This window comes from Lepisma saccharinum, chromosome 8, assembly GCF_977018435.1.
Source record: "Lepisma saccharinum chromosome 8, izLepSacc3.1, whole genome shotgun sequence".
Classification (NCBI taxonomy): Eukaryota; Metazoa; Arthropoda; class Insecta; order Zygentoma; family Lepismatidae; genus Lepisma; species Lepisma saccharinum.
In genome coordinates this window covers 26,569,015-26,580,976 of record NC_139236.1, presented here as the reverse complement: position 1 = coordinate 26,580,976, position 11,962 = coordinate 26,569,015, and the positions used below count along the sequence as shown (strand labels likewise).

At 37.7% G+C, this 11,962-nt stretch overlaps 1 protein-coding gene across 1 annotated transcript in view; it reads left to right on the top strand.

Annotated features, from left to right (window-relative positions):
• The first annotated feature begins 238 nt into the window (after positions 1-238).
• LOC145991713 (uncharacterized) overlaps positions 239-11,962 on the top strand; it is a 659,814-nt gene continuing 648,090 nt past the window's right edge. Inside the window, exon 1 of the mRNA XM_083127771.1 lies at positions 239-355. Coding sequence (XP_082983897.1) covers positions 281-355 — 75 coding nt within the window. The 5' untranslated portion in view covers positions 239-280. The remainder of the gene's footprint in view (positions 356-11,962) is intronic.

Sequence of the window (11,962 nt, the reverse complement as noted above, 5' to 3'; positions counted from 1 at the left end):
CGAGCAGTCGAGATTTCGGTGTCGATAAGTAATGTGCAGTGTTGCTCACGCGGTCGGCACAGTTCACAACAGAAACACGTGTTTCTCCATATAAACCACGAGATATTGCAATTTTATTCCAAGTCTGTTGGCGCAAGTACTCCTTAACCAGATTGGCGAGAAAAGAATACTAGAATCTGCAAAAACTGTAAGATTTGACTAAAACAATGCACGAACTTCGAAGAAGCATAGTGTGTTTCACGTGAAATATAGTTCTGATGACAGTTGTGCAGGACGCAACATGGCTATCATGCAGTCGTGTTGTTGCTGGAGATCTGTACGGAAAGGAAGCTACGTGAGTGCCATCTACACTTTGGTAAGTACTGTATTTGATTTTTAACAAGTACTTATTGCTTTAATACATTTTAAGAGAACTATATACAGTGAACAAGCGAACTGTATCACTGGAGATACGTAGATAAAAGCGACGGTCCTCCTGTTGAATGTATTTCTTGTAAAGATTAACGTCTAGAAGACGTCGGAAAATTTTTAGACAGCAGAAACGTAACTTATCGTGCGTTGTATTGATTGATTGATATTGGTTATTTACCGTTGCTCTTCGCCTCTTGTGGCTAATTGCGATGATCACAATGAATGGTGATATGATGGAATTGATGTAGGTACAATAACAAGGAGAACCCTTGCCCAGATTGGGATTCGAAGTCTGGACACCTGACGTCGTAGCGCACTGTGCCAATCACACTGCCACGGCGGTCTGCTAAATGCGTGTTTAAATACGTGCGGAGAGTTTGTTTTTTTTAAGGGAAAGGAGGGGGCGCGATCAACACCCGAAAGGCCATTGAAATAATACTGTTAATAATCAAGTGTGAAAAATTAGTTTTTTTTTGTCGACACGCTGTGTATCAAGAGCTATGATTTTTATGACTTAGCATATTTCTTTTGGTAAGGGTGATGTGTTCCTTAAAAATATAGAAATTCATATTGTGAAGAAACAAATTGAATTAATGTGCTTTATAAGGGCATCTTTTGGCACATTTGGCCATTTCTGTGTGTTAGAGCATATTTTGATTTACTTTCGGTCATATTCAGCATATTTTCGCTTTTTAAAGAAATATACAGCCATTTTCGAAGTGGATTCTTTCTTACTCCCATGCTCACTCCAGGTTTTTTTTCTTGGACTGCACCAAAATCCTTTTAATTTTTATTTGATAATTTACAGAAAGTATTCATTGTGCATTGCAACTCAAGGCCCATAAAGTGAACTAAAAATTGTACATATGTGAAAATAGCATATGTTATATTTTGATGTTTGAAACAGTCCAGTTATAGGGGCATATTTTTCAGATTATAGTGCATATTTTGTAAAATTTTAGGTCATAAGAGCATATTTTATTTTGCATATTTTGGTGATTTTTAGGTATAAAAAACCTAGCCCAACAACAGTTCTTATGCGCACAGAAAACTCCACACAGAAGGGTGACCAGACGTCCTGATTTTCACAGGACAGTCCTTTTTTCTTTGAGGGTCATGTCCTGCGGTCTGCGATGCTACTCCAAAATACCAAAAATGTCCTACTTTTCAACAGCGTCCTGCGAAATGTCCTGCAAAACATCCAGACGAATATTGTTTACCTCTTTGAAATTGCTAGTGCCTTTTAAATTTAGAGTATTGTTATTTTCCATAGAAATACTTGCAGCCTTAATCTTACTGTAAATCTTTATTTATTACTTAGAAGCAGATATTGCATGCAGTCTGTTCATGATATGATATGAAAGTACCGTGGCTAACAATATATGCAGGGGCATTTTGAAAATTGACCAATTCTGGGGATTTGCATGTTTCTTGCGTTGATGAGATGATTACTACAGCTGCGGCAAGAGACAAATATATTCTCAGTATTGATTAAGATTTTAATATGATTTCACAATGTATGGATGTTTTATGGTAAGAAAGTAAGGAAACAAAAAAAAAGCAGTAAGAACGAGACAGATAGTAAGGTTAACCTGCAGCAAAATTAGAAGATAAGCAAAAGGAGAAACAAATAGGAGAGAAATGAAAAAACGGAAATATATGAGAATAGAAAATCTCCGTGTCAGAGTGGTTGAATGTCAGGGGTCCTCGGATCGAATCCCAGCTTGGGCATGTATGTTCTTTGTGAGTGTCCATTCATGAATTTAATCGCATCATCACTCATCCTGATTGTCACAATTAGCCAAAACTGACAGAAAAGAGGTGATAAACAACATGTGCTCTTTTAGTTATAGCTGCAACCCCACACACCCCTCCCCGTACAAATCCATGGATGTCCTGTCAGAAAATCTGATTACTCTACCACACAGGCAGCAGTATTTTACAAGAACAATGTTCTAAAGAAATGATGGTGTGCTTTTAATATAATTACAAGACTAATTGTTATTTTACAATTCAATAATTCTGAAAATATATCTATGTTTTACTATTTTCAAATAAACGAATGTTTTTTCTCATTAAATGTAATTAATTTACCCACCAGATGGCACTGAGTAAAACTCTAATATTCACTGGAAGATTTCCACACAACAGCAAATATAAAGAAGCAATTTGTTGAGGAATAAAAACTATCAAAAATACTGTAATATAATAAATAACAGCAATTGTTAAAGTTATCAAATGAGTGCGAAGAGGAACACATAAAAATAACCTTACGAGATAAAAATATTAAAGACAAAATATATTTACAGTCATAAATATTTGCTACCGATTTTAACCTCTACATCAAGCATACTCATATTTTCATTAAGAAATTATCTCGGAAATCTTAAATAACTAAATCCCGGATATTGCCTTAAATGCCTATTTTGTTCCTGTGATCAGAACAAAATTCTTTTAATACAGAAGTAGGTTTCAGTGCACAATTATTAAAGCAAATTCTATGGAGCCTATAATTGCCTTTTTCAAAATAGGAAGAAAGTAATGTTTCACCTGCGAAGAGTGTGTTTTGGTGCCTTTCTTGTAGTAATGTAGTTTTTCTCAGCCAAATATTTCTTATTTCTTATATCTCTACTCGATTGACCCTAACTATGACCAGAAAAAGTATTCAATAAACACGACAAAAATGAAGATCACCCCTGACGCCACTTTCAATGTCCATAGTAGATGACTACTTGAAAAAACTCACCCTTCCTCGCCTTGAGGGGAAGCCCGTGAATAATGACCCTAACAGAACCTCACTACATACACTTATTCCATTGTAATTTATTTCATAATGACCTACAAAAAATTGAACATTCTTTAGGATAAAAACAATTTTTTCAGACGAATTCTTTCTCTTCTTGTTCATCATGAATGCACAGCAATTGTTGATGTACTTATAAAACTTTTCCATTTGTCGTTAGGGCATATATTTTTTTTTAAATGTTTCTGTTTTGAAAATAAGTACATAATATATAAATCCTGCTTCCGTTAAATCAAAGATTATACAATTTGCGTGCATTTTGAAATTACAGTTCTAGTGATATGAAAGTAGTATATATTGCATAAGAAACTTTGAATGCGATCCTTTCATCTTCTATATATACAGCGTGTTTCCGTGATAATGATACAAACTTTCAGGGATGATGGAGAAGGGCACATGTATCAATTTGAGATAAGGGAACCTGGTCCGGAAACGACTTAGTCGAAAGTTATAAGCGAGAATCGGTGTATGAAGATATAATACTTTTATTACCTGCACAAGTTTCACAAACTGTTCCGTGGCCAGCTCGGTCACCTTATCTGACCCACTTGATTTCTTCTTGTTTGGTCATGTGAAAAGTCTTGTGTACGAGACACCTGTTGAGACTGAAGAGGATATCCTGGCAAGAATTCTCGCTGCCTGTGACATTGTTCGAACGACCCCGGGCTTGTTCCAACGGGTACGCCAGAACTTTGTGCGACGATGTCATGCCTAGAGCAAAGCTGAGGGACGACACTTTGAACAACTATTGTGAATGTAGCAGCTTGTGAAACTTGTGCAGGTAATAAAAGTATTACATCTTCATACGCCGATTTGCTCTTATAACTTTCGACTAAGTCGTTTCCGGACCAAGGTTCCTTGTCTTAAATTGATACATGTGCCCTTCTTCATCATCCCTGAAATTTGTATCATCAGCCTGGATACACCCTGTATATATAAAAATGGTTGTATGTGTGTGTGTGTGTGTGTGGGTGTGTGTGTGTGGGTGTGTATATTTGCTTGGTCCGGCATAACTGTCCAACGTATGGAACGATTTCAACCAAACTTGGTACGTGTATCACTTGCAACCTGGAAAGAAATACTGCGGGGGTAAGACACCCTGGTACACCTAGGGGTGGGGTGGGAAGGTGTGAAATGTAAAGATAATCGAGGACCACCGATATTAAATTCCGCACAAACAAACATCCGTTACTCTATGCAATACGCAAAATGATAGTGTTTCTCGGGTTGTCTAACATTCAGGCTGTGTTGTGAATGGAATCCATAGTTTTCGTGACACTTCCAATGCGGTTCAAGGCTAAGTTTATCACCTATCGGCATGGGGGGTGGAAAAAAGTGCCACAAATGACCTAGATTAGTGTCGAATCCATAGTTTTCGGAATCAATAAGCTAATTGGTGACATTCACGATCACATTTAAAATTAGTTACATTTTACACTATAGTTAGAATTCATTATTTTCGTGTCTAATAGAAGATTGGGATAAACAAATACCCGGGCAACGCCGGGTAATCAGCTGTTTTAAATATTGAACGTGAATATATATTATTGGCTTTTTGTAATTTTGTGCCAATTAACGTGCCTATTTTCCACATGTCAGCACCTTTTTGCCTGTATCTTTAGTTACTTCTAGGAATTCGGGTTCATACAAAAAAACAACAGTTTTCCCTAAAAAACATTGGTATTAATATGAATAAAGATTTCACAACATAGTAAAATAAAAATATTGGCGTGCTTCTTGTATTACAATTTATTGCGGTTTTAATTTAGTATTAAGTAAAAAGTACAAATCATTGTAGTTTCACAGTTTCAAATCATCATAGTTTCCGTATTCATAAAAAATACAGGCATTTTATGCACGCTCGCTTCCGAGTACACCACAAGGGTTTTCGTCGTTGTGGGCTCTCTTTCGAGCAATGGGTTACCACTAAAAGGGTTTTATTCGTTGTGGGTTCGTTTCCGAGCAAACGATTACCACCACAAGGGTTTTCGTCATTGTGGGCTCTCTTTCGAGGAATGGGTTACGACCAAAAGCGTTTTAGTCGTTGCGGGCTCTTCTTCGAGCAATAGGTTACCAGCAAAAAGATTACGTCGTTGTGGCCCCTTTCCGAGCAACGGGTTACCACCACAAGGGTTTTCGTCGTTGTGCACTCTATTCCGAGCAATGGGTTACCACCAAAATGGTTTTCGTCCTTATGGGTTCTCTTCCGAGTAATGGGTTACCACCACAAGGGGTTTCGTCGGTGTGCTCTCTATTCCGAGCAATGGGTTACCACCAAAAGGGTTTTCGTCGGTGTGGACTCTCTTTCGAGCAAAGGGTTACCACCAAAAGAGTTTTCGTCGTTGTGGGCTCTCGTCCGAGCAAAGGGTTACCACCACAAGTGTTTTCGTCGTTGTGGGCTCTCTTTCGAGCAAAGGGTTATCACCACGATGGTTTACATCGATGCGTGCTCTCTCCCGAGCAAAGGTTTACCACCACAAGGATTTTCGTAGTTGTGGGCTCACTTCCGAGCAAAGGGTTACCACCAAAAGGGTTTTCGTCGTTGTGGGCTCTCTTCCGAGCAACAGGTTACCACCACAAGGGTTTTCGTCGTTGTGCACTCTATTCCGAGCAATGGGTTACCACCAAAATGGTTTTCGTCGTTATGGGTTCTCTTCCGAGTAATGGGTTACCACCACAAGGATTTTCGTCGTTGTAGGCTCACTTCCGAGCAAAGGGTTACCACCACAAGGGGTTTCGTCGTCGTGGGCTCACTTCCGATCAAAGGGTTAGCACCACAAGGTTTTTCGTCGTTATGGGCTATCTTCTGAATAAAGGGTTACCACCACAAGGGTTTTCCGTTGTTGTGGGCTCATTTCTGAGCAAAGTGTTACCACCACAAGGGCTTTCTTCGTTTCGGGCTCCCTTCCGAGCAAAGGGGTAACCACCACCAGGGTTTTCGTCTTTATGGTCTCTTTTCCGAGCAAAGGGTTACTACCATAAATATTCTCTTCGTTGTGGTCTTGCTTCTGAGCAAAGAGTTACCACCACAAGGGTTTTCGTTGTTGTGGATTTCCACCACGATTATTTGCGTCGCTTTGAATTATTTTGAAACATGGAATGACATAGGAAAACGTGTTCGATCACTTGCCCGTATAGTGAAGCTGTAGTGAGATATATTTTCATGAACTTCTTAAATTTGTAATATTGCCGCAATGTGTGATTTTTTTAAAGAAAAATAAAAGGCAATATATAGATCTGGCTTTTCAAAGATATTAATTTAAAACAAATTCTATCATTAAGAACTTTGATATATTGTATTAAACAAAATGAATTCAATCAATAATTATATATATATATATATATATATATATCTTTTTCCAAACTTAATAATGGGCATTGACGTCCACAGGAGTTTTCCAGATAGGGGCAAGGAAGGCAATTTTTCCCAGGGCGGGTTCAAAAGAAATACTCTCCCCCCATAATAATGATGGCCCCTGAAAAACACTGCTTCAGTCTGAAATTTTCATGTTCCTTTAACGTCCTTCTGTAGTAATTAACATAAATTACGGCCCCCTGCCCCCCTTCAGGACATCCATGATAATGGAGAAGACACCTTCTAAACCACCAGTTGTGATCCACGCAGGCTCTACACAGCAGTCCTAAGTCTGGATAAAAGGAAAAAGAAAAAAAAAACATGAAATGGAAGTTTGTAAAATTACAAGTAGCAAACTATCACCTTGGCCTCGGAGGACATGTACGCAAATTCCACGTCATCTGCCACTTCCAGCAAGGCAGATTTTACCCCCACCCCTCTTGGCTTTCCCCTGTACTCAAAGTCCACGAATTCTGTTTGTAGGTATGTACTCTACGTACTCATCGTCCCTGACACTGTTCATTATAGCATAGATGTTTTCACGAAATAAAAACTTCGTGGACAGTAGGAGCTGTATGTATTCTGCACAGAGTGTTTAGTTTCATACTTAACTCAAACTTCCTTTCGAACATGTTGTGTTTCTTGGTGGCATTATTCTCTATTAGTTCCATGAGCTACTCCTAAGCTCCGTATGAATTCAATCGTGCAATTGGAATTTCCGGGTTCCGGCCAGAGATCAATCCTGGAACCGCTCGTACCGAAGTGGAGAGCGCTCTCTACTCGACTACGCTGTACTAAATGAGGTAGAAGATCTAGAGTAGCTGAAGCAAATTGAATGCAAATCTGTGACTAACTAGTGCGATTGAGATATCGGATATTTGCGAGGATGGGACCACTTGATATTCTCACGAAACTGTAAGTTGGAAGTCGCTTCTCTCATTGGACGAAATCGCGTTCAATTAGCTCCGACAAAAGACTCTCGATATGAGTACTTCCTCTGCTCTATCGCCACTAAATTCGTTCACAGAGCCCTAACACTTACTACAATACACTTTAAAAAATTGGTGGCTGTGTTAATCAGATACCCGAAGTGAAACTACTTCCATTTATACATAAAAGAAAATGAATTTGTAGTGTGGCCACGGTACCAACCCTAACTTCTTGATCCATCTAGGTCGTAGTGAAAATACACATTAAAAGTGGTCATTAGAATTTCCCTATATTTTATCTAACGTGACACTACCATATAAAATACTCACCTATTCCTCTACTAATTGATTACTTAAGGCGATGTATCATGTCGTGCTTACGTGTGAAAACATTTGAATTGAATGGTGCAGCTTGAAATTCTTTGTGTTGCTACGTTCAACAGAGGAAACCGAAGTAACAAATCCTTGGGCATTATTGTGTTCTGCATTGTTGATATCATTATGTATGTATTAAATAAACACATGTCTACAGTAAATGTGTTCTTTAACAGTAACATTTGAAGCATTTAAAAAATAAGAATATTATATTTTGTCATTGAAACTAATATAACATGGTCATGTTGTTTTTTATTGGACGATATTTGCTCTCTGCAGACTCCTTAGCCTACCCTTCTATACGGACCTGGATATGGCAGAAATTTGGGGAAGATAGTTTCCTTCCATTCGAAAATGTAAAGAAAAGCTAGTTACTCGTTACTTCAAAAAGAACAGGAACACGAGGACGTATTTAGAGGGGAGTTCAGGTCAGTGACGGCGTCAGGGAAAAGTGACTGGGGGGCGGATGGGGGAAGAGAAAATATTACAGGGGCAGTCACATTAAAACGCACGAAAACACTACATACATATAATTACGGAGCGGAAGTTGATGAAATGTCATCTTTTTTCTGACATCTCGGACACATTGCCCATTATATATACACACACAATATTACACTTCCTATAGAGCTCAAAAAAGATAATTCTAAAGTGCATTTTTATTTCATTTTTTGACAATTTTCAGGTTTTAGTTAATTTTCCCCGATTTTCGGCATTTTCCCGTCATTTTTCGCAATATTCGGTGTATTGTTTCGTCATATTTTGTCACTTCTTTCATTTTGGTAATATTCTTGAGACTTTTTTCCACCAAGGTGAACATAGACCTATATACGTATATCTCGCAGGATTGTAATTTACGAGCAAAATAATTGCTGAACTGGTGACAATCTTTGTTGCGTCGTTTTTTTGAAAGTAAGATTGTATTTTGTTCAATTTCCTTTTCATTTCAATTTTGAACCTGAAACTAACAAATTTAATGATCATTTTTTGCATTTTTTACGTCATTTTCCCCCATTTTTTAGGACATTCTATAGGTCATATACCTATATATTTTAGGTCATCAACTTCCGCTCCCTACATATAATAAATATAAATGTATAATAATAAAAATACTTATTATTATATTCATGTATGGTGTTTTATGCTTGTCCTTTATTGAGAGTGGACGTTTACTTCCTAGGTTAGATCCAGATGATTTGTTTTAATAAAGACATTAATTATGTTGCATTGTCTCTAGTTGCCTATTTCAGTATTGGAAGACATCGTCTTTCTTGAGATGAAACTACTGATATAAATATTTAAGTTATAAGATAATAATATAAATGACGAAAAAATGTTTCGAAGAGTTTAATTTTCTTACAAAATAAACATGACGGAAGAAATAAATTTTCTTAAGTATTAGAAACAACGAAAGACACTTAGTGAAGTGCAATTCCCCTCTATGTGCTTTGGAGAATACATTGCCCACCTTCGGTACGTCCAAGACTTGACATTTCTTCTCAATAACAAGGACAGCCAAATGAGGCAACTGGCATCCAACATCCTATTTCGAGCAAGGCTTTTCAAAGGTTTCAAACAAGAAGAGGTTCTTTCACATGCTGCATTGGAAACTGGGATTGTTACAGAGAATACAATTAGAGTGTGAACCTTGTGAAATGCCAATTTATATTTTCCTAGGATATCGAAGAATACATTATGACTACTTTCGTTCCATCTTTCATAACGCTGAAGAGTTTTGGGCAAAATCTGCGTTTCACCTTTCAGGGAAATCATATCACAGGAATAAAAATCTGAAAATGGTTACTGTTATCCGATAATTCAAGAAATATTCTGACTCGAGTGCACCTCTGACTCTACAACTCCAAAATATGTTTGTGCTACACAATTACAGGCATCTATTGAGATCTTGGAAATAAGTTCTTTGATTTTGATATCTGCGAAGAGCGAATCTGCATCTAATGATTGAGGAATGGTAAATCCTAAAAAGCGTTCTTTTACCTGCCCGCGATACAAATATACGACCTGTTTCTTTCTCGCACTGTCTTTTGTTTCATCTGGCATCAGTGCGAATACTTTCGCCTCATAAACTTTCTGGCTTATTTTGCTGAGAATAAGTGTGGACATTAGGTAGATTAATTTGTTTTGAATCGAATTTTGATTGTGCATTTTAAGGTTCAAGTTTAATACATTTCCGAATAATATCGCCTCATTTTGAAATTAAATTCAAGAGTTCCATGAAAATCCCTGTGTTAAGGCTTGCGTCAGACTCATCATCTCAAAAAGCAAGTGCCTGAATAGTAAGAAACCGCGATGCGTCCACAACAGCGACATGTAGTGTCGGTTTTCTTGATTCACCTCTGAATGTCTTCCACTAATTAGTGTTGTCACTAACGATCCACTATTAGAATAATTTTTCCGTACTACAGATGATGTTTTGTGGTCATCAGAATGTTCGTGATGTTTTAAAACAATCTACATATAATGCTTTTTTCCAGTTCTTAAAACTGGTTAAAACTTAGGCTAATCGCGACGATTTCAGGAAATAAATGAATGAGAAATCACCTACGCCCAGGTCGGCGCTGGAATCTTGAACGAAAGTCACCCCTCCCCCCCACATATATATATACAAAAACAAAATTAATTTTTGGTATTATCAGCAGGAAAAGTGATATCATGCAGAATACACCACTTAGAAAAGGTGAAAATCGTTACATTCTTAGAAATGAACTCTACTTTTATACGATATTTCATTAACGTCAGTTGGGGGACGGGGCGGAACGGAAGGGAGCCAAGCGTCTGCCTCCCCTGCCTTTCTCTTTTAATGCTTTTTCCTGACACCCCGAAAAGGAGCAAATTGGTGCAGGAATTCAGTCATAACTTTTTACTGGTTAAAAATACGTCGAATAAACCTTCACCATTTCATTTCTCGTGGAATTCTAGCCTGATTTGATATATCATACCCCCTTCTTATTTAAAATTTTGATTGATTGTTTGCTTTATTTTACTTCGCTTTTGTGTCACTTTTGGCTAATTTGCGAAGATGGAGTTGAGTGATGATATGATGAAATTGATGAATAGACACTTACAAACATCCATGCCCAGGCCGGGATTCGATCCCGGGACCCCTAGCGTCGTAGCGATTTAAAATTTTGAGTTCGAATTTTGAAGTCATATGCACTATAACATTTTCCACAACCCCTATTACAAACCTACAATGTTAGTTTTGCGGAACAGTATGTCATTCAACTTTTATTCGGGCCACCCTGTACACACACACACACACACATATATATATGTTATATATATATATATATATATATATAACATTTATTATTAAAATTAATTACAAAATCAATTCATCCATCTCATAAAAATCAACAAGAATGAGATAAATTATCTCGCATATGTGCGCTCTCCTATTCCTCAAAATAATTGTTCATGCATCTAACAGAAAACATTTTAGCAGCAACAGTCTGAAGTACATATTTAGTCTCTTACTTCTCTCTCTGTGGTAATTTACAATGCATGACAGAAAATAATAACACTGCGAGCGAAGCAAGCAACAAAAAATTAGATCCTTTTTTTTTTTGCAAGTTGAAAACAATATCGAACAGGGCACAAATAATTTCACGGGTCGCCGTGGCATTCTCTCTTTTAAAACTTTTTCATTTAGAACTTTCGACCCCAGGGCTGACCCCCGCCGCCTCCTAGCTACGGCTCTGAACTTGACGAGACTGTAAGAAAAGCAGATATTGCGATTGAAGCGAGCAAGATAATTTTACGAAATTTATTTTTACTTGCATAAAATGAGAAATCGAGGGAGGCAATTTTCCCTCTGTGCCCCCCCCCCTTCCTGCATATGCCCTTGGCCGTCTGGAAGAAAAATGCAAGAAATAGATGAATACTAATTCCATCTTGAGTATCCTTTTGCCCTGCTACTCTTAGATTCTGCTCCCTTGTCTCCCCCCCCCCCCCATAGAATTGACTTCCATCCAAAGTTGGAAGGTTGTCCTCTGTGATTGCACCACTAATCCTGTCTTAAGGACGTTCACGATGTTGCATTGTTGCCAACGAGTTTTACGGTCGTAT